This window comes from Rhinolophus sinicus, chromosome 8 (assembly GCF_057876585.1).
Source record: "Rhinolophus sinicus isolate RSI-liver-muscle chromosome 8, RSI-T2T, whole genome shotgun sequence".
Taxonomy (NCBI): Eukaryota; Metazoa; Chordata; class Mammalia; order Chiroptera; family Rhinolophidae; genus Rhinolophus; species Rhinolophus sinicus.
Genome location: NC_142508.1, coordinates 26,199,858 through 26,222,643, shown reverse-complemented (window position 1 = coordinate 26,222,643; position 22,786 = coordinate 26,199,858). Strand labels below are relative to the sequence as shown.

General features: G+C 40.0%; 1 protein-coding gene across 4 annotated transcripts in view; it reads left to right on the top strand.

Moving 5' to 3' along the window:
- MET (MET proto-oncogene, receptor tyrosine kinase) overlaps positions 1-22,786 on the top strand; it is a 112,437-nt gene that overhangs the window by 52,990 nt on the left and 36,661 nt on the right. For all 4 annotated transcript variants that reach the window (XM_019743213.3, XM_019743211.3, XM_019743215.3 and 1 more), the window contains exons 3-8: positions 3,562-3,753; positions 14,130-14,264; positions 15,042-15,215; positions 20,460-20,620; positions 22,020-22,122; positions 22,236-22,372. In XM_019743213.3, the coding sequence (XP_019598772.3) occupies positions 3,562-3,753; positions 14,130-14,264; positions 15,042-15,215; positions 20,460-20,620; positions 22,020-22,122; positions 22,236-22,372 (902 nt within the window). The remainder of the gene's footprint in view (positions 1-3,561; positions 3,754-14,129; positions 14,265-15,041; positions 15,216-20,459; positions 20,621-22,019; positions 22,123-22,235; positions 22,373-22,786) is intronic.

Sequence of the window (22,786 nt, the reverse complement as noted above, 5' to 3'; positions counted from 1 at the left end):
AGTTTTTCAAAATCAAGGAGTTCTGTAGTTGCAATGTTCCTATACTTAGGACTTTGTTTGGGGGCCAAAGAGAGACATAACTTCATCCCAGCAGTCGCTGAGGAGGTACCATTTGGAGACCTTACCACTTCCTGAAGGGGAAATTTTGAGGTGCACAATATAAACGCTTCTTTAACTCTGATGCAGAGTTCTGCATTTATGCCTCACACGTGAGGAAACAAGCGCCTAACGTTCTGGTCGTGTTGCTCTTCCTTCAGTTGAAAAACACTAGCAAGTCCCTGCAGGTTGACAGACACAGATCTGTCTCACCTCATGCTCGTGTTGGCCCTGGTCAGCAAAGCAGACCACAGAGCGAGCTGGGCGGCAGCGGGGCCATAAGTCTGGTTACTTCACGGATGCCCTCATTTCTCAGCAAGCTGTGGTTAAGTACGGATCGTGTGCTGGGCACAAAACACCGTGGGGAGTAAAAGATAAATAAGACAATTCCTGGTCTCTTGTTGATAGAAGGCTGCTACTAGTTTACAGTCAAAGACGACTCCACACACAGCAAACTGTTTCATATCCCAATGAATTCATCACATCTCTGCCAGCACCGAACTCAGGGTCAAGTTTGAGGCTTTAAAGTTCCCAGGATGCCACCCAGATATAGAAAAAAAGGCTAAGATCAAGCAAGAGAAGGAACAAAATACCCACAGAAACTGACCCTGAAAAGAGTCACCTCTTTAACAGAATACTTGCGATGGCCTTTGATTTAGAATCCTTTAAGCAGATTCCCTTAGTTCTGGCTATCTCTGCGAAATGGATGATTGATCACCAATAGAAACTTAATTACCAATTAATTGGTTACTATTGAATTGCTGGTACATCTCAGTTATCTGCTACTCCTCAGAGCAATCTATAGTACTTTGGTGAAAAAAAGCTTCTAATTAAATAGCGAAATAGCACTCATTAATATATCAAAATAAATGTCTAGAACTGAAACATTTCATTAATTATGAGTCAGTAGGTTTAGCATCTCAGAGATTCCGTTTGCTAATTTATCACCATTTAAAATGAAGACGGAGTTGCTATATAAAACAGTATTTTAGGTGATTTTTGAACATAAAAGTCAATAGATGTAAGACTTTTGCAGTCCATGTGACAGAAGTTTGACCTTACGGAGAAGATTATTTTATATAAGGATAACTAAAGTTTGTATTTCAATTTGTTCTTAAACTAAGTTGGTTTGAAATATAGTATGACAATTTTCTAATTGCTATAGTAGGATAATAATAGAGCATATCTAATTTTCAAATCCTTTTCTGGAGTTGTAATTATACACAAAGACGTATAAGAATGAATTTTTTTCTCTTTTTCTTCCAAGTGCGCCTTCAGTTTCCTCTTGCTCCATGTTATCTGCCCCAAATTTACCAATTCAAAACTCTCTTGTCAGGAGCCATACACTCTATTTGTCCCTTATAAACTCTTAGCTACCTCTATTCCTGAAAATGATAACTTTAGTAATATTGGCTCATATCTCCACACTCATTTCCCAGCTACCTGTAACTAATTCAGTTGTTCATTCATTGAATTAATATTTACCGACGGTTTATTGTGTGTGATATTTCATCTACTCTAAGCAATTGCAGCAGTGAACACGCAGGCTCCCCGATCCCAGGCAGCCACTTGGAGAAGTCTGACGTCGGCCATATAATCGTACAACCAAGTAGCAGTTGCAGCTGTAACAAGGGCTATAACATAATACATATGTGTATAAATAATAGAAGGATTTGACCTAGATATTGGGGTCAGGACAGACCTCCTGCGCAAATGATGACAAGCTGAGATCTGAAGGAGGCATCGCGGTTCAAGGTGCATGGAGGTGAAAGGAGCATTTCAGGCAAAGGGCACGGTATGCAGAGACCCCGCGATGGGAGGACACGTGGCATAGCTGGAGAACTGAAAGGCAGCCAGCTCCCTGGGGCTCAGGGGACACAGGAGAGCGGGTGCAGGGCGAGTCTGGAGAAGCTGGTCAGGACCCAGATAATGCAGGGCTCCACGGGTACTGTTGACATTTTTGTCCTTTATGCGAAGAGCAACGGGAGACATACTAAGTGTTTTAAACAGAGGACATGATGAGATTTATGTTTTATAAAGAAAATCTGGCTGCACTCTAGAGACTGGATCTGGAAAGAGATTAGATGAGATTGGGTGTGGCAGGTCCACTGAGGAGGCCATCGTAGTGGCCCAGGAAAGGGCGGGAACAGCTAGGATGAAGGTTGATGTGGAAAAGAGACATCTGGATGGGCCCAGGAGATACTGAAGGGACTTGGTAATGGACAGTATATGGGGAGAGTCAGGGCTGACACTTAGGTTTCTGACTTTGCACCTGGTGGAACAGGGAAAGGCTGTGCTTTCTACGGTGGCCATGTTGACCTGAGGTCTTTGAGATATCTGCGAGCAGATTTAATGGTGTAATGTAGGCACAGTCCGCTCAGAGCTGAGGGGTAGCCTGGAGGTACAAAGGTGTCAACTAAATATCACTGAACGGCACTGGAGAGACTGATCGCCCTGGGAGAGTGGAAAGAGCAAGCTGTCCTGCGAAGGAGATACAGACACTGCAGCCAGAAGGCAGAAGGGAAAGTGGGAGACTGGAGTGTCAAGGAGGAGGGAGGACCCACAGCGCATAACTGTCACACGTTACTAACAATATTTTCTAAAATCCTTCCATTCAACATTGAAGCTAAAGCACAAACACCTGATTGAGTGGTGATTGCCTTTTAGTGCATTGGTTACTGATGTAGTTGATGTTCAACACTGGCATTTTTTGAGCTTTCCAAGTAATGATGACAAATACATAGGTGGTGCTGTGTTCTCTGCACGCTCGGCTCTGTTGTTAGAGATTTCTAGGAAGCAGCTCATTTCATCTTTACAGCAGTTCTTTCTCGAAGGTAGGCACACTCATATAATGCTCTCAATTTTACAGATGGGGAGCTGAAACAGATAACATGAATTTCACAGATGGAGACAGATTACAGGACTCCAGGAAGTAAATGAGCACCCGCTCCCGGATTGGATTTGGGATGGGATGTGCACACTCGGGCCTGGGGTTTGCACCCTGGAGCCTCCCCAGAATGACCCATCACACCCCGTCCCGCACACAGGTGCACACGGGCACACATGTTAAAATATATTGTCCCCATGTGACTCTAACATTTAGGACTATTCCAGGTAAAATTCATCTCATTGGACTTGCCTGCTAAGAAGCATTATCTTTATGTCAAGGGCTGAGACATGTACAGCTTTATTTTCCTTTAAATTGCACCAGCTAAGCTCCATCTTTCAGCACGGGATGAACCGTGGTTCGAACCAGGACGGTATGGTTTGCCCCAGCTCAGAGACCACACACGTGCGAAGGTGCCTGACGATGCTGGAGCCACTTAGGTCCCTGGGAATGCCTCTGGCCATCTTGGTCTGTTGGCACAGTTCTCCCTGCCATCCCCCTCCAAGCTCTGAAAAGACACACCGAAACGTTTCTTACCAGCTTGCTCGCATTAATTCCAGGACCATATTTTATTCCAGACGCTTCTGAGAATTCCATCAGGCTGTGAAGTGCGCAGTAACGAGTATCGGACGGAGTTCACCACCGCTTTGCAGCGGGTCGACTTATTCATGGGCCAGTTCAACCGAGTCCTCCTGACGTCTGTGTCGACGTTCATTGCAGGCGACCTCACCATCGCCAACCTCGGGACGTCGGAGGGCCGCTTCATGCAGGTAAGTGCTTTCTGAGCCCGGCCGTGTCAATTTCATCTGGTAGCCTGCACTTAATTGGTTTTTGGTTTTGCAGTAAAATACTTGCAAATATTGTAAAGTGGGGATCATAATAGAAGCTAGAGACAAAACTGAAAGCCAAACAAAGAAGGCTGGTTTACGTTTTATGAAGTCTATGGCCTATTTTTGTTAAATTCTTGAAGCTTTCGATTTAAATGTGGTTGCTTTTCATTCCTTTGCCAAAAATGGTTTGTTGGTATTTTTTTCCCTTTTCCATTCATGATTTCTATCACATGATTGGAAAATAAAATGAAACAATTAAAGCACTTCCAGGCGATGTTTTCCTATTTCAAGGGAAGCTTCACATCAAAGGAAAGCTATTGTGTGAACCGCGCGTCTCCATGAGAAGAAACATTCACATCACTGAGAAATGTTGGCAGCAGTTAGGAAGGGACGTTATCATCAAAATCCCATTGTAACTTCAACTCTCCTGATTCTGCAAAACGATGGGGCCAGATACAAAGAAGTTCAAATACTAAAAAAAAATCTGGATTTTGTTAAGAAATGCTTTTAATGGATAGCAACAGTGTTTCCATCCAATAAAAGTTCACATTTCAGAATTTGTGTTTCCTAGATACAAGAATCATAGCACTTTGCGGAGATTAAAATGCTCTTGTGTTGGCTCTTTTACTGCTTTAATAGTTACGGCCTAGTGCTTTCAACATGAGTTCCTCATCAGATTCTTAACTAACGCAGAATCACAATGGCATCTATTGTGATTCTTGTATTTTCTTATATTATTCACAACTTGTATTTTAATAATACTGTGGAAAGGCTGAATTCCTACAAAGACTAGAAGTCTCTTTTAAAAAGTGATGCTCGTTTCATAAGTATCTGACATAATTAACATCCTAGTCAGACAATGACTTGTAGTGAACCAGTTGAGGATGATGTTTTCTTGTGACTTGCCTGGCTCTACATCCTTTTTCAGTATTCTTTTCCAAACATATTTTTTTTTAATTACCACTGTCTTTGTAGCAGTCTGCATGGTGATCATTGCCACATTTTAAATCATGTTTTTCTTATACTAGTGGGCATGGTGGAATTTTTTCGGGCCTAAAACATGTCAATAAATCCTTCCTAGCTCAAAGTGAATCATATAGACCCTGTTATCTAAATATTCCCACACTCAGTCCCCTCCTCCCATGGGTCACAGTTAACGAAGCTCTTTCTCCCCCGTCCCTCCGGCTCCCAGCCTAATGTTTTTATATACCCACCTCAGACCATTTAATTCTGTCCTAAACTCCTCAGATCTGAAGGAGGAATGCCCAGTCCCCACCCACACAGACAAGCACTTGAACATACTTGAAATATGGCCGCATCTATTATCCTTGTAAAATGTGTGGTATTATGTTGTGTTTATGTGGTGTTTTTTTCTCAGTTTATGTTGGTGTTATTCTATAGAATTCCAAAATAATTGGAAGAGGATGGAAGAAGCTAGCATCTATTGCATTCTCAATGTGTTCGCTGTGTCGATTTGCTTCCCTTTATTGTTATTTCTGCTTTTCTTTTCTAAATTGTCTATTACCTTGCCAATCCAGTTCCATATTAATAAGCTTTCTACAGTCACTTTAGATCTGACACTTTCTTACATCAAAAGGTTCCTGGCCTATTTCCAGATTCTACAGTTCTTATAAAATCCCATTTTTAGATAGGTTGCTTTAATCACTGAGTAAATTCTGCTGTGTGACAGATTCCTCCACCCAAGTGTTATGTCATACATCAGGCTCATTATCACAGAAACGCTGTGGCAAATGTTTTATTCTTGTCTCTCAGCATTTTCATAGAAGAAGCTATAGTATGCCCATTACCTGTGCATCCAAAACATTAAAGATAAAAAGAAGGAAACAAGTAGATACTTATTTATGAAAAGTACTAATATTACTGATTTTTTAAAAAACTCAGGTGGCTCTTAATTCATCAAATATATATGTCAGAACTTACTAACTTTGCTTTACTAGGCAAATAAATGAAGCAAGGAAAGAAGTGACACAGAACTTGCCTTTAAGGAACTAAAATTGTGGTAGAGGAGATGAAAACATGTACCTGATACAAAGACCGCAAACAATGGCGCACAAAGGACTATTGACAGCCACAGAGGATCTATTTCTCTGACACCTGCCAAAGAGAATCCCATTCCATGAAATTTTACATAAATAAACCTAACGCATTGGAAGGATCAAACAGTCAATATCACTGAAATCATGTTTCTTTACAGCAAATAATGTTAGGGGAGGAGTCAGTTCTGAGCACAGACCGGAGGACCTTCCAGCTTAATCTAGCTGAACGGAACTACCCACCAAGCTCTGTAAATGTTTTGGCTGCCCTAAAGTTCTAAATCTAGGGCCAGGCCTAAGCTTCCACAACTTGTATTTTAATAATACTGTGGAGTTTCTGTTACAAAATAGAATAGACTTTTTTTTTTTTCCAAAAACAGCTGCCATACATGAAAAGGAAAAGAAAAATGATTTTACTTCCTTCCTAGCCTGAAGCCTAAAGGCAAAGTTGCTTTACAAATGTTTTCTCCCAAGAGTTTGCAGCTGTTTCTGCCTTTCCTATTGTGCTTCTGTTCAGCTCCGGCTGGGAATCCAAGCTACAGCCCCAGCTGTCGGGTGCAAAGTGAATCAGGTATTTCACAGTGGTTATTTGATTAGAAAGAATTATATTGTTTAGCTAACAATATTATATATGGCAGTGAAGACATTTTTGACATGTTTCTAACATTTAAACATGGTGTAACTTATCTCATGCAGGTGCAGCTACGTCTAAATACTCTGATCGGTACATATATCCAAGCCTATCTGTAGAGCTACGTCGATATAGATATAGATTTCAGAAACAGTTTTTATTTTTGTGATCACTCTCTTGGGATGCTTTGAAGTAAAATAACACGATATGCAATATTCGAGCGTATGAATAAACAAGGAGAATGCGCTGTCTTACACTTTGAAGGGGGAGGATGTAGACGAGAACGAGGCTCAGGCACATTAGTGCCGTGCGCAGCGACGTGGGCGAGGGGAGGGAGCCGCATGAAGACCACGGGACTAATCACAGGGATTGCCCGCGTCTCCCCTTCTGAGCTCCTCGTCTAATCTACATCCAAAAACAATGCCTGCTTGATTTTTTTACAGCACTTATATAAGGGCTTTAATCTCTAGATGTGAGGCATTGCTATTAAAATATTTGTGCATGACTGTCAGGCCAGAGAGTGAGTGGGTCAGGATGGGTTGGGGGTGGGGAGTCCCATTCGAGACTGGTTTCAAGTTCAGCTCCACTAACACGCACTGGGCAGCTACCTTGTGCACATACAGTGGCCACCTGGGCACTATCACAGCTGTCATTAGGCCCTTGGGCATCTTCCTGGCTCTTCTCCAATCCCCTTTTTCCCTATCCCCAATTCTTTAATGCTCTTACCATGCATCACCCCGTTTCTCTTGTGCTTTTTTACTGGACTAGTTGGGTCTTAAGCAAGAAATTTAAAGAGGTAGGGATGACCTAAAAAGACACCCTTAGGTCGTGATCATTACCTTGCATGCCCATTACTGAAAGGATTATGTTAGTAATCAGTAAACTTGAGAGTAATTACTCACTTCCAGTAACAAGAATCAATGCATCTATTGACCTCCTATCCAGATTCCTTCAGCTCCTGTGCCACCATCATGGCACATCAATGCTCTGTGTTGGAAGCCGGTGGCATGCATTACGTTTGGGATTACTGCTGTTTTAGTGCATGTAGACACAGATCATTAATTCATCAATGCTGTGAGCATCTGGCAAGAGACACAGCCAAATGAAGTTTGAACTTGAGCAACATTTCTCTTTATGGATTGCTGACTTACCTGTCTGTCTCCTTTATAAAACGCTCAGATAAAAATATCATCAGCCTTTTTTTAATGTTCATGTTATTGACTTAGTTATAGCCCTAAAGAATGGTAGCTTTAGTATATTTCTCTAGAAGAAAAGATACTAATAAGTTCTGAAATTATTTTGTGCAAAAAAGAACCTATTATAAATAATAATTTCAGTTATATCCATAACTAAAAATTAAACCCAGTTCATGAATAGTCTACTAAAATGCATTAATGCATGCCTTCAAATACATTTATCTTATACACCGTTACATGCATAGAAATTTAAAGCATTATAAATATTTGAAACCATGAAAAAACGCTAAACTTTTGTGTGTTTGTTTTGGTTAGGATATAATAGCCCAGATTTCTTGTTTGGGTGCTTTTTTGAAAGAGTGGAGAGACATTTTAAGACATGATATATATAAATATGTATACAGATATATATGTATATACATCATGTTTTATATATATATCATATATAATAGTTTTAAAAACTACTGATATATATATCTATGGATATAGATAGATAGATATAGATATAGATATATATGTATCAGTAGTCTTTTAAATTTTATCACTTAAAATTCAGAAACAAATATACTCTGAGTGTAGACTGGCTAATTCTACAATCATTGTATTTGAAATATTGATTTGAAAGTATTAGTTGTTTTTAAATTTTTAGAAATTTACTAGACTATTTGGTTTTTAGATAGTTGATTTTTTTTTTTTTTTTTTTTTTTTTTTTTTTTTTTTTTTACAAAGGGCTTAGTTTGGTATTGACTCATTTCGACTCACTTTGACTCATTTCAAAAAGTTGAAACACACACATATCAGTATTATAATAGTAAGGAAAATTGTTTTGCTTTTTGTATGTACCTTTCCTTTGTAGTATCAAGTTGGTGTAGAAACACTTGTGCCCTGTACAAAAAGAGTGAAGCAAAGAACGGAGTAAAGCTTCATTTAATTCAACATTTGCTACCTGATATTTTGTCTTACCACTTTTAATTTTGAGTTTACAGTACCAATCAGGAATTTCTACTTCTTCTCATGTTTTATCTTTTTTCTATTCTAGGAAACTAGATGTTTAGCTTGATTGAAACAAATAACTCTTCACATTGGATTTTGTTCTAAACAAATACCAATGTCTCTCACGTACTGAAGAAAATAGTAAACCCAAAGAAAGGTCTTGGTCAGTCCAGACTGCTACAACAAATTACCAGAGACTGGGTGGCCTAAACAGCAAACATTTAGAGTGCTGGAGGCTGGGAAGTCCAAGCCCAAGGTGCCAACAGATCTGGTATCTGGTGAAGATCTGCTTCTTGGTGCATAGAATGTCATCTTCTTGCTGAGGGCAAGAGAGCTTCCTGGGGTCCTTTTGATAAGGGCACTAATCTTATTCAGGAGGGCCCCACCATCATGACCTAATCACCTCCCAAAGGTCTCACCTCCTAATACCATCAAATTGGGGTTAGTATTTCAACATACAAATTTTGGAAGGACACATTCAGTCTGTTGTAGCAAGCAAGAAGCAAGAGGCATCAGGAGCCATGATTTGAAAATGCACATCAAACTCATGAAGGTTATTTAAATATCTGAAATATTTTAAAACCCCATGAAGACATTATGGCTTAAGTGAGCTTATTTCAATCTATTCATATATTTAGGCGATAGGTAATCCTGTGGGATCTAGTATGTGCCAGACTTTACTGGGAGCTGGGAAAGCAGACCCCTTCCCTGGATTAAGATGGTATCCAGTTATAACCCAGTCTGTTTCTGAGTGGTGTCATCACCTTCACTCACATTTTTCCCTCTCAGCTCACATTTTTTCTCCAATAATTTGCACCATCTTTCATTAAAAATGAAGTTTTCTTTATTCCTTCATAGAAATCCACTATTTTTCTTAACTTTTAAATTAAAAATCAATCTAAATTAGTAGCAAAGGTCCCATTCAGCATATTTTCTGAATAAAAGGAAAATTCACTTTGATCTTCGAAAAACAGTGGCTCTTGGGGAGTGTGGTACATCTCCCACTCTGACTGGTTCTTCTAGTGAGAATCCATGTTTGTTCCTTGTGCCCTTCCCTCACCTCCAGCCTCTCTGGGACCCTGTTTTACAAAAGTCCAGTCTGACCATGAGGGCTGCTCTCTAGAACACTGTTTGGGAGGCTGAGCAGGTGATGCCAACCAACTACTCAGTCTCGGGGAGAAGGAATGAATGGAAGGCTGTAGAACCTCCAGAAGTAAACTTACCTTTTCCTTAATTTAATAAAACATTTGGCAGAGAAATAAAAAACAAAACCACAATGAAATACCGCTCACACCCACTGGGATGGCTATAATGAAGAAAATAGAAAATAAATGCCGGTGAAGATATTGAGAAATTGGAACCAACCCTCATACGTTGCTGGTGGCAATGTAGAATCATGCAGCCCCTGTGGAAACTTGTCTGACAGTTCCTCAAAAGGTTAAACAGTGTTACCATAAGACCCAACACGTCCACCCCAGGTATCTACCCAGGAGAAGTGGAAATACATAATCACACAAAAATTTGTACATGAGTGTTCATAGCAGCATTATTCACAATAGCCAAAAAGTGGGAACAACCCAGAAATCCATCAACCAATGAATGGATAAATAAGATATAGTCTATCCATACGATGGAATATTGTTTGGCAATCAAAGGAGTGAGTACTGACACACATTCCAACACAGATGAACCCTGAAAACATTACGCTGAGTGAAGGAAGTCAGACACAAAGACCACATACTGTAGAATTCCATTTACACCAAATGCCAAGAATAGGAAAATCTATAGAGACATAAAGCAGATTAGTGGTTGCCAGGGACTGGAGGATATGAGGCCCTGGGGGATGGTGGCTTAGGGGTGTGGGATTCTGGGTGAGGTGATGAAAATATTCCAAAACCGGTTTTGGTGATGATTGCACAAATATGTGAATATACCAAAAACAATCCACTATTTTAAGAAATGGGGAGACTAGACAAAGCTATATAAAATATCTCATGTTAAACTCATCATTCTTAAGGAAAATTAAATTCTAAAACAGCTTAATTAAAAACAAAAGTCTATGTATGGGATGAGGGTCTCTAGCCTTTGTATTTGTAGCTAAATCACACAAAATTACTTTGTTCAGGCTATGAATTTTGGGGCCCAGCCGCAAAGGTTTGATTTTATTTGTACATGTATTTTTTCCCCATGTCCTGTCCTAGGTAATTTGAGATCACCACCACAATTAAGTAAATTCAGACTCCTCCCTACTCCTCCACCCCAAAGTGTATTAGTCTTATGTTTTCAAGAGCATTAAAGAAAAAGATTTTGAGACCTAAACACTAAAGATTGGTTGTCGACACCGCAGAAACTCAAAACGTTCTATTTCATACTAATTGACCTAAGATTGCCAGGTGATTTGTCATAAGAATTAAATTTAGACGCTAAATTCAGTTCTGTCCCTAGAAATATCTCTATGACAACCAAAAGAAACTCCTAATTTCTTGCAAACATTGCTTCAGGGGTATTGTGAGAGTTAAAGTGGTTACTCTATTTAGAATTCGGGAAATGAGAGAAAGTGAGGAATTAACAGATAGAAAAGCATTCTTGGCATTGTATAGCCGTAGGTATTCCTGCAGAGAAAGGGCTAATGATCAACTCAAAAGGTATTTGCATCTGTGATATGACCTCTGCTCAAAATTCCAAACAGTCGTCTCACTTTTCCACACTGCCTTCCTGTCTTCTCTGGTTAGTTTTGTGTTCTGTACCAAGTCACACATCCCAGCTCATGATCAAAAGTAAAGCTTGCCAGCTGTGCTGGTGGCATTCCCTGTGCCCTCAGAAGCTATTCAGATGTGGAGTCTTTCTCCTTAGGCACACTTAACTTGTGCAGCCAATATTACTGAAACAAGGAGCGTTTGGCAGGCAAAAATATTGTGAAATTTGTTTTAATGCTTTGACTCACGAGTGGCTCTTAGAAGCTCAGAGTTGAAGCTTTTTATTGGTATTGACTCTGGTGCTCCAAGAGTGTAGCAGTTGAGTGTTTAAGGAGAGGTCAAGCACACAATTCAAACATTAGATAAAGCTCCTTGGGAACCTGACTCTTGTACTTTCTAGTTAAAATTCTCTGTCGTATTTTCTTTATGGAAAATGATAGTACCAACCTTGGAGGATTATTGTAAGAAGTAAGCAAAATATCCATTTAAGGTACTTAGCTCAGTTACCTATTATGAGAGTATCATTTCTATGGTGCTCTCCAGACAAAAAGTCTTTTGTTTTGTTTTGTTTTGTTTTGTTTTTTGTTTGTTTCGTGTTTACCAGGTACAGAATGTTAACAGGGATGCACCAAATGAACCTATCCAAGTGTTAGAGGTGCAAAGAGATTCTTTAGGGAAAGAGAGGGAAAGGTTAACTCTCTTCGGGAAATGAGTATTTGCATGGGGGTCAGATATGTGATAAAGTCAAGGATGATGACCTAGTAATTAAGAGATTGCTTATTATAGATAAGGGAAATGATATTTAAAAGATCAAGAAGACAGGGTAAAAAGGGAACTATGAGGTAACTGTTATGTAGCAGGTCTGAATAGAATGAAAGATACAAGAGAGACAGAAACAAAATGCAGCTATCCCAGGAAGGTTCCCAGGGATCGTCAGTGAAGTGGAAAGCAAGGGATGAGGCAGAGACAGTCAGGGTAGTAAGAGAGGCTGCTGTTCTGTTTTGTTTTTGACACGTGTGTGAGAAAAAGAGTGCTTTGTTTGTTCATCTTTAATCTTTGCAGTTTGAAGTAATTGGGAACCATCATGAAAATATTTAAAAGGGGGTTGGGTAGGAAAAACGAGAGGTGGTGAACACCAGAAGTGAGTTAAGATTGAAAATTGGATAACCAAAAGCTGGATCATTTGGGATGGAAGCTTTAGAAGACTGAAGTCCTGATTCTCTGCTTGTAACCAGAACCCAGAGGGAGGCAGGACTGGTCATTGGACTTCTTTTTACTTTGCCTGCAAAAGTCACAAATACCTATTTGGCCCCCAATTTAGAAATAATAATTTCCATCCTTTCTCATCCTGACCAAATGACCTTTGGTCTGTCATTTAACTTCTGTGCAAATACTGTCACCATGCTTAGTAGAGCTGTTTTGAAGGTGTTGAACATTTTGGGTAACAAATGTTAGGAAAAAAATGTCATGATGCTTCATGTGTCTGGTCTATAAAAGCTTCGTTAGTTTCTCTACCAATGGTCCATTCTCTGGAGCAAATTAGGTATTAGGGAATCTTCCCAAATTGTTCCAGGCTACTTGACTCCTTTATTGTGTTGAAGGAAAAATGTACTGCTGGTTCCCCAGAACATTTATATGTTGTGTGTGAGTTTGTTAATGTGCTCAGCAGTCAGTTACTCCTATAATTTTCTCTCCCATTTTACGCATGAGAAAGCTAAGGTAGAAGGAGTGGTTATTTAATCCTAGTCTCACACGTGCCCATGTTTGTCCTGTGATTTCATACCCATGGCAAATACATACACTTTCAGTGTGACCTACGAGGGTATTTGGGATGTGGGGAAATTTCACAAAGTGAATTTCAAGCCCAGAGCCGTGTTCAGCCTCCTACACCCTTGTTTAAGAACGAACGTTTCTCTGAGCATCACTCAACTCTCCCTGAGTCTTAGTGTTCATTTCAGATCATCATCCTGATTTGACCCCTGGATTTCATTATTGCTGAGTTTTGCAACAGGCCAGATGAAAATTACATAGTTGAGAAGCATCCCAAATTAGAGATACCTGTAAGCAAGAATGACACCAGTTATCAAGCCTCATTTCCAAGGCATTGTTAAAACCATCAGGCCTTATTATAAAACCAGACTGAGAAGCAGAACTTTATTTATAATCCAAGTAAAAGCAGATGCTGGGACAATGGTTTATAAAAACAACAGCACATCATTTCAAAGTAGCTGAGGGCCTATTTTCACCTCCAAAGATCTATAAATATGGCTTAAGAGTAGCAAAGCTGACACTAGATTCGAGTCTCCAGAATCCCCGTCCACTGCACTTCCCATTACGTCAAAGGAAGCTGCCTGGTGGGGAGGGTTGGGAGGATACATTAAAAAATAATCCAAAATCCTTGTAGCATAAGTGAGGTCTTCTGCTCTGGGGAGAGTTTGGGCTCCTCCAGTTTCCCAGAGCAATCATGAGGGTTTGTCTGCATGTGCTGGCTGATTGACTGGGAGACCTCCCTCCCCAGAAACTGTTAAGAGATCGCAGCAAAAGTCTGTCTTGGGGGTTCAGATGAATTGTCTTCAAGGCAGGAGATTAGAAGATGCCATATTGATTTACAATGAGATAAACTAAACACCTTTAGTTCAAACACCCACAAGCTCTCCTAATCATTACCACCATTATTGTCCACATTTTCCACTTATGTTTAAACTGAACTTGTTGGAACAAAGGTGTTTTCTGTTTCGTTTCCCAGGTTGTGCTTTTTCGATCAGGATCATCAACCCCTCATGTGAATTTTCGCCTGGATTCCCACCCCGTGTCTCCAGAAATGATTGTGGAGCACCCATTAAACCAAAATGGCTACACACTAGTCGTCACTGGGAAGACGGTAAGCCGAGTTCCCACAGTAGATGCCACAGACACAATTCTTCCTATGTGGGTAGCTATAGCCAGTACCACGTGGTCCTGTTTAACTTCTCTCTTTATCTTGGATTCACCTCTCCTCTAGCAAGCTCCTTCTTGAGTATTTCAGAGATCTTCTGAAACCATTTTAAATTTTTATTTAGGGAAGACTGGACCTAAGGGAGGGCCTGCTCATAATGTGTGCTTCTCCTTTTGTCCTATATTTCTCAATGAGAAAAACAAACACAGAGAATTAGAATTACAGTCCTAAGGGAAGAACTCCAGTGCAGGCAGATAAATCCTAAAATTCATATTGGAATCTGACACCAGCCAGTAACCCCTTTTCTCTGAGAGAAGGATGTACATCTCGATACCAGAATGATATGTAAACTTACTTAGAATGTCCCTGGGGTTCAAGTGTGTTATCCAGCTGCTTAAATTATACTCTCTTGTTATTTTAAAATCGTCCCAGGCAGAGCAAAATGTCCCTACGAAACAGAACCTCTAGCATTGCATGACAGTGCTTGCGTTCACTGGTCGGTAGTGGTAACTTCTATTACATATGTGCCAAGAGTAGAGGGAAGAAAGGGGTTTGATTTTTTTTTTTTTTTCACTTTATCATTATTCCATGATTTGCACACATGGGTGCTATCTCTAGTAGATCCTAGAAAATTGTATTTACTTGTATCTTTGGTGTGTTTAGTTTTATATGACAAACAAACAAAACCCCTCTGGAAGCTATTTCCATCCCTTTTGTTCCCAGATCACCAAGATCCCGCTGAATGGGCTGGGCTGTGAACACTTCCAGTCCTGCAGCCAGTGTCTCTCCGCCCCTCCCTTTGTGCAGTGTGGCTGGTGCCACAACAAATGTGTGCGATTGGAGGAATGCCCCAGTGGAGTATGGACTCAAGATGTCTGTCATCCTACAATCTACGAGGTAAGAGTCTCTGGCAGCTATCAGTATTTCTTGGTAAACACACATCTCACTAATGCAAAAAAAAAAAAAATCAGTTTACTGACTGAGCTGTGAGACCTCAGCCAAAGCCCCCTCCCTCCAGGTGCCCCTTCTGGCTGGCGTTTGGGCCCGTCCCCCAAGTCTCTCCTGACATGCTCCTTCACACTCACTAGGTACATTCTGTCCTTGGGCGATTGTGCCTCCTTGGTGCTCTGTGAGTAGGAGTGGTGGTTAGTAAGCCGCATCACACCCCACTTCCTCCCACGGGACCTGTTCCCCCTGACTCACCCATTCCCTAATTCCTTACCACCTACTTCATATACCAGGTGCCCAGACGCGAGCTCCTCTATGCTCAGAGATCTGCTCATGGCATCACCCAGAACCCTAAGCGCACCATGGAAGCTGGAGGGCCCAGCCGTGCTGGGGCAGACAGGACAGAAGGCTTCTTCTGTCTGATGCCAGGGTGGTAGCCTTGTCTCATCACAGGTGAGACTGGCGGCTACTTCCCAGGGCAGTGTAGCTGGTCGACACCCAGGGGTGGCTTGCACCTCCTCTCAGAATTCCTGGAAGAGCCATAAGGGTGCAGCTGTTGACTATACTAATATCTCTTCTCTGTGAGCCATCCCATCCCATTCTTTAATTCATTCCAAAAATATACACTGAGTGCATACTACCCAGCAGGCACTCCCCAGACACTGGGGAGATCCAGTCAGAACAGAGCCAAGTACCTTCTGCTGTCAGAGAACCGAGTTTCCAGTCGTGGGCTTCAGCCACGACACTGCAGCCACCATCATTCCTTGTTGCCCTACTTCCTTCGGCATATACCGGGGATGCCAAAAAAAAAGTGTATACAAGTGGACACTTTGGTCAACATTGCTCTAGCAGTAGTTCGCGGTAATCAGAAGTGTCCAGACGCTGATGGTCACCACTTTGAGCACCTCTTATAATTGCAGAAGTCAAATGTGACTTGTATTCATCTTTTGTTGTTGGTATATACTGAGTATTACAATTTTAATACAGTTTTTTTCCTTTCTTAAAATATGTATACATTTTGTTAGCACCCTCTGTATTTGGCACAATGAAAATCTCCCTGACAATTCTTTAAGATGTCTTAATGCCAATACATTTTGCTTGAAAATACTTCCTGGTGAGGACCCAGTGTGTATTTTCTCTTCCTGCATGTAGAAAAGTTGGACTTTAGTAAGTGGTGCTTGTGAAAAATTCAAGTTAAAGGTCGTAGACGCCTGGTTCAAGCCCAAGTAAACAGAGTGTACGATTCAGAGCAGGAAACCACTCCAAGCGCATGGCTGTTTTCATTTAGTTACGGTTTGGGACACGGTTTGTGGGGTGACTGGGTTTTCAACCAAATCAGTTTCTGTTGGGTGTGACAATTATTAAGACTTAGCTTGATTAGCCAGAGAATAAACTAGAAGATAATAAGAAAACAAATTTAAATCTGTACTGTAGTGTTTATGTACCCCCTTTTTGTTGTTCTTTAATATACTTTTAAAACCACATGCAATTTTACACTCTTTTAAACACACAGCCTTGGCAACTTGAGACATTAGAAAGCTGAGCTGAGCTATTTATTCCATGTAAGAGATATGAGGTGTATGTGTGTGTGTGTGTGTGTGTGTGTGTGTGTGTGTGTGTAGTTAAATCACAATTTGATATCAAAAATAGCCACATTGGTGTTTTAAATGAAAAGCAGGTTGAGAACCTGTATAAATGAAACATTAAATTTTGACCAATGTGCTTCCTTTTATTAGTCAAGCTATGTTAACATTGTTAAAAAACAGAGTAAATATTTTAGAATTTTCTGGAACCAGAAAATCTTTCCTAAGGTTTGCATCTTCCTCCTCTTTCACCTTTCCCAACTCCAACGCTCTAGTTGGCAATTTTAAAAGATTGCGTTGTATCATGCACAAGTCAGTGAGTCTCAAGCTGTGCGGTTCATAGTTGTTAGAAAGATTTCATGCTGCACTAGAGCGTGACATTCAGCATTCTTACTGCAAAAAATAAGACAGATTATTCATCTTTTCCTTATCTGTCTTAAACTCCAGAGGCACAAAACCCAGCTAATGTATAGAGTTTCACTTTCCAATAAATGTAAGTTAACCTGCTTTTCAAGGCACATGATGTTTGGTGGCTGAAACTCTTTGCAGTTGCACAAATGAGAGATTTCAGGATTGCGAGCCCATTATTTTGTGTCAAACATGTTATCTGATCTTGTACTTAAAGAGCAATGAGAAATGCTTCTGAAAAGGAAGAGCACTTTCGAATGTATTCTGAATTTATAAGGATAAAATTGTCATCTCTTGTAGGATTGAATTCCATCCCAGTGAGACAGTAAAACAGTTTATTAATTGATGAGACGACTCAGATAAGAAGCACCGTCTTATGGGGGCAGAGGTCATGCAGGCCATACACTACCACCAATGTATTTGTGACGTTTTTCCTACTGAAGAGGCAAATTTTAATTTTCCAAGTTCTTTTGTTGTTGTTTCCCTATATACTCTTCACCCGGTTTCCCCTATAGTTAATACCTTACATTACTATGATACATTGCCCATTTTAATTTTCCAAGGCTTTTTTGTTGTTTCTAGTTTTCTCGTGTGTTATCTTCATAGGTTTTGAAAATATGATCATTTAAATCATTTTCACCTGTGAGAGGACGCTCGCTACCTTTGTGGCTGTTTCTCCCCTATCCAGACAGGTGGAAGACCCAGCGTTATGCCAGACACTCATTTCCTTCCCAGAGTTCCTCTGCCCTTCAGTACAGCTGAATTTGCTGGCCCTTTGTTAGTTCTGTGCAAGGGTGTGTAGTCCAATCCTGCTTCCTTCCTTTTTCCCTGGAAGAGTGAACATTACCCCGTAAGCTAGGAAAAATCCTCAGACTCCCTCCTTTAGTATTTCAGCCTGGAGAGAAAAGCTAAGTAGAGCTGGTCTTTCGAAACCTCATGGACGGTCTAGCTGAGTTTTTATAAAATCCATTTCTATTGCCAGGACACCAGTTGAACACCTCTCAGTGTCTTTTCTCAAATTGTCACCGATCCCTTTGCTTTGGATAGAAAGTGATGATGTATGCAGAGGGACAGACTTCAATTTTTATACAGAAGGTGCGAGGATATAGGCAGTAGATCAGGCCTTGGGCAGCTGTTTTGTAGGGGGCCGGGCCGGTGGCTCAGGCGGTTAGAGCTCCATGCTCCTAACTCCGAAGGCTGCTGGTTCGATTCCCACGTGGGCCAGTGGGCTCTCAACCACAAGGTTGCCAGTTCAATTCCTCGAGTCCCACAAGGGATGGTGGGCAGCGCCCCCTGCAACTAAGATTGAACACGGCACCTTGGCTGTGCCCCCTGCAACTAGTAACGGCAACTGGGCCTGGAGCTGAGCTGCGCCCTCCACAACTAAGACTGAAAGGACAACAACTTGAAGCTGAACGGCACCCTCCACAACTAAGATTGAAAGGACAACAACTTGACTTGGAAAAAAAAGTCCTGGAAGTACACACTCTTCCCCGATAAAGTCCTGTTCTCCTTCCCCAATAAAATCTTAAAAAAAAAAAAAAAAAAACAGTAGCTGTGTGACTGCCTCAGGCTGAAGAGAGTCGGGGAAGGTTAGGTGTCTTATTATCTCCTACTGGATTTCTAACGTAATAATAAACATATTTTTTCCCTAGCAGTTCTCATTTGACTAGACACAGACGAGGTAAGTTTTCATGAAAGGCACAACTGTGTAATGTATTTTAATGGGTAAATTAGCCATCATAAAAGCATTGAGCTAAGACTTTAAAGGGGTGTGGTAAACAAAAGGTAAGACTTTGGTTTGTGATTATTTACTTGGGAGGGATGGGAATCTTTGTAAATTTGAATTTTGCTAAAAGCCGTTTTAAGTTGTAAAAGAATCACTTTTAGACTTTCACTAATTAGCCTTAAACAAATGCCTTTACTGGTTTTTGAGTTGTCTCTGTAGTGGTGTTATGTTTTCCCACCATTGTAATTTACAGCACAATTTACAATATGTCCTCCCAAAACAGCATTTCCTTTCTCAATTGTCACAAAGCTGCTGAGGAGAAGCTTATTTTTAACTTGGAAATTTGTTTTGTTTTAATAGTTTTAGTATTAATACAAGAATTGTTTTCTTATAGAATCCTAAGAGCCTAATGCTGTCTTATATTACAGTTGCCAGAGTTTTACTAATAAATTCAAATTTTACTTTTAACACTCTGAAAATGAACCTGCAATAATAAAATGAACATGTTATTTATTTAACATTGAACAAGGTTGGGTGGGGGGAATCTGTCCAAGAAATGAGATGTAAAATGATACCAAGGGAGATAATTAGAAACATTACTACAATTGCAGATCACACTTGGGGCTCTCTCTGGTCCTGTGTTTATCTCTTTCTAACGAAATAATATATTGAATGTATTAAATATTACATCATTTTTTAAAGGCTGGGTGTATCAACCAACCAACTGTACATATCAAATAGTGACCATATTTAAAGAAAAAAAGAAAAATCGTAAATCAGTAATAAATGTGAATTAACAAGTATAAAGACACAGAGTCACTTACTCATACGAGTATGTTGATGCCTAGCACATAGTAAATGATTTATACATAAATAGACAAAGAATGAATAAATGGCAGGTATGTATTGAATACCATCTATGTGTGTTCGATAGTAGGAAAGCCACTGGTATTTTGACCCTGTGACTTTCCTCTCTGGGTGGGGCTACCACAGCGGCTGGCATGGGACCAGATGGTACGCAGAGGGAGGCATAGGTTGGCACTTGGCTTCTAGGGCCCATGAAGGGGTTTTGAGCAGAGTTTGATCTGGAGGCCCATGAATGAGTCATAATCAACGTTATCAGCATGTAAAAGTCGGGGCCCAAAGTGTGTCTTCTCCAGCCCAGGAGTTGCCTAGAAGATGGATTCAGTTCAGGGTGGCGCAAAGAGGTCCTTCGTTCCCGCCCAGGCTCAATCTGCTCTCTATCCCTTCACTGGGTCTGCTGAAAATGCATTTCATCAGCATGTGAGAGTTTTAATATTTGTTCCAGGTGATCTGACATTTGTGACCATTATTCCTTTAGTGAAAATTACATTTCTTTAGGTAGTGGGAGAATGGAAGAATTTCAGACTATTTGAGGATATATATTTTGTTTGTTTTCAACACATATGAAAGAATATATTGGGTTTTTTAACTTCTGTGTTGTCCTTGTAGGTTTTCCCGACTACTGCCCCCCTGGAAGGAGGGACAACGCTGACAATATGTGGCTGGGACTTTGGATTTAGGAGGAATAATAAATTTGATTTAAAGAAAACCAGAATTCTCCTTGGAAATGAGAGCTGCACCTTGACCTTAAGTGAGAGTACAGCAAATATGTAAGGAACTTGAATGCTTCCCTGGGGTGTGGTTGGAAAACAGGTTTTGCTTTTGAATGAGTGCTTGTAAAAATTGCCCTAAAAGTTCATCTCTTAAATTAAAAAGAGTTTTGGCCTATGACATATCCTTGTGGATTTGTCCTGTTTTGTTTTTGAATCCTATTTACTACCAGGATTCAGGAGAGAGAAAGGTGACATTACCTGGGTGAAGAAAAGAAGAATCCAACATCGGATTTTTTCAGCCAATTTTGTAACAACTCTTCAGAAACTATTTGGGTAGATTTGAAAGCACTGGCTGGGATCACTCCATCTTTAAAGTCTTCAAAGATAGTATCCAATGGCTTTTTCTATAAAAATCAGTAAATAGCTCAATATGGATCCTCTCTTCTACACTCACTTTCTAAACCTGTGAGTGGAGCAGCTGAATCACACTTTTGAGACTCATTTTTCTGATGAGTTTAAATTTACATTCAGCTGATATTTAATGGCACTGTAATGTAAGGACTGTATCTTATTTAACCATTCTCAAATCCCAGGAGGTAGCAATACCAGTCCTATTTCACAAAGGTGGTTCCGGAAGTTCAGAGAGGTGGAGTATAGGTTCCAGAGGTAATCCCAAGAGTAAGAGCTGAGCAGGCCTTGGAACTCAGCTTTCCTTATCTGAGACCCGTGCTCATGCTACTGTATGCTACACATACCTCCTGTAAAATCTGAATCCCATAATGAATGAGAATCCAGAAATTTTTAGTTATGTAGTAACAACAACCAAACATTTAAAGTTTTATGGTTGAACCTAGCCTATCAAGTGGGTATTTTATACGCAGTGGAATTCTTCTAAGGGTTACACAAAGGTCTAAATCTATTAATTTTACTGAGACCAAAACATCCATTAATGTCATACTTGTTTAGCCGAATGGCAAAACAAATTCATTCTGGAAATGAATTTTGTAAGTTCTTACTCATAGCATTATAAATTGGAGCCTGGAACCACAGAACTGTACCTGTTGACATACTTTAATGAAGAGATTTGGCTTATTTATAATCAACCATTGTTTCATATGCTGTTGACATACTGTTAGTCTATAGTTAAGTATGCCAAACATTATGCCTACAGTTTTATAGGATTAGACTTAGATTATTACGAACTTTTCCATTGATGAGGTCTACCATTTCCTGTTTTGTCTGTAGAAGTAATATAACACGTTACTACTATGAAGTTTAACATAAAAATATAGGAATATAATTATACAATTGTCAGTCCTAATGTTTACCACAAAACTCTGCTTGCTAGTCAGAAGTCAGCTCACGATTTAGAGTTAATGTCCCTTCATATAAATCAGGCAAACCAGAAACTGGCTTTGGATTTGTAATGGATTAAACTTTGTGGGGTTTTTTTCAGGTTGAAATGCACAGTTGGTCCTGCAATGAGCGAGCACCTCAATCTGCCCATAATTATTTCCAGCGGTAGAGGCACAGCACAATATACTGCATTTTCTTATGTCGTAAGTCTCAGCGTTACTTTTCTCATGAAGTGGGGTATTTAATTGCTACTTAATCTATTTAGAGTTACCAAATTAACAAGTTATTGGTCTTTTTGTTTTTATCTCTCATTCAGGATCCTATCATAGCAAGTATTTCTCCAAGTTATGGTCCTAAGACTGGTGGCACTTTACTTACTTTAACTGGAAAGTACCTAAACAGTGGGAATTCTAGACACATTTCAATTGGTGGAAAAACATGTTCTTTAAAAAGGTGGTGTAAATTTATTTTTTGTTGCATCAGTAATGCAGGATTAATATCTACATCTAACAAATCAAAAAAAATTTACTCTTTTTTTGTGGCAAAAAATCAAGATATTTATCATTTACTCTCCTGCTGATAAAACTTCTTCCTTCTCAAGCCCATCTACTCCCTTTTGCCATTTTTCTACCTTATTGTTTATTAATCCCACTTTTGAGTTTTATCTTTCCATTCACCTTCTCTCCTGTTATATCTTAGTGTCCTACCTACGCCGTAAGCTGTGAGATTCGGGTAATTGACAATTAATTAAAATAAACATTTCCATCAAGATTTACAATTAGACTAAATCATTCTGGGGAAGTGAGAAACATGGGAAACATAGGGTTTGGAGGGAAGATATTTTTGCTTCATAGAGTTGGAAGAGCT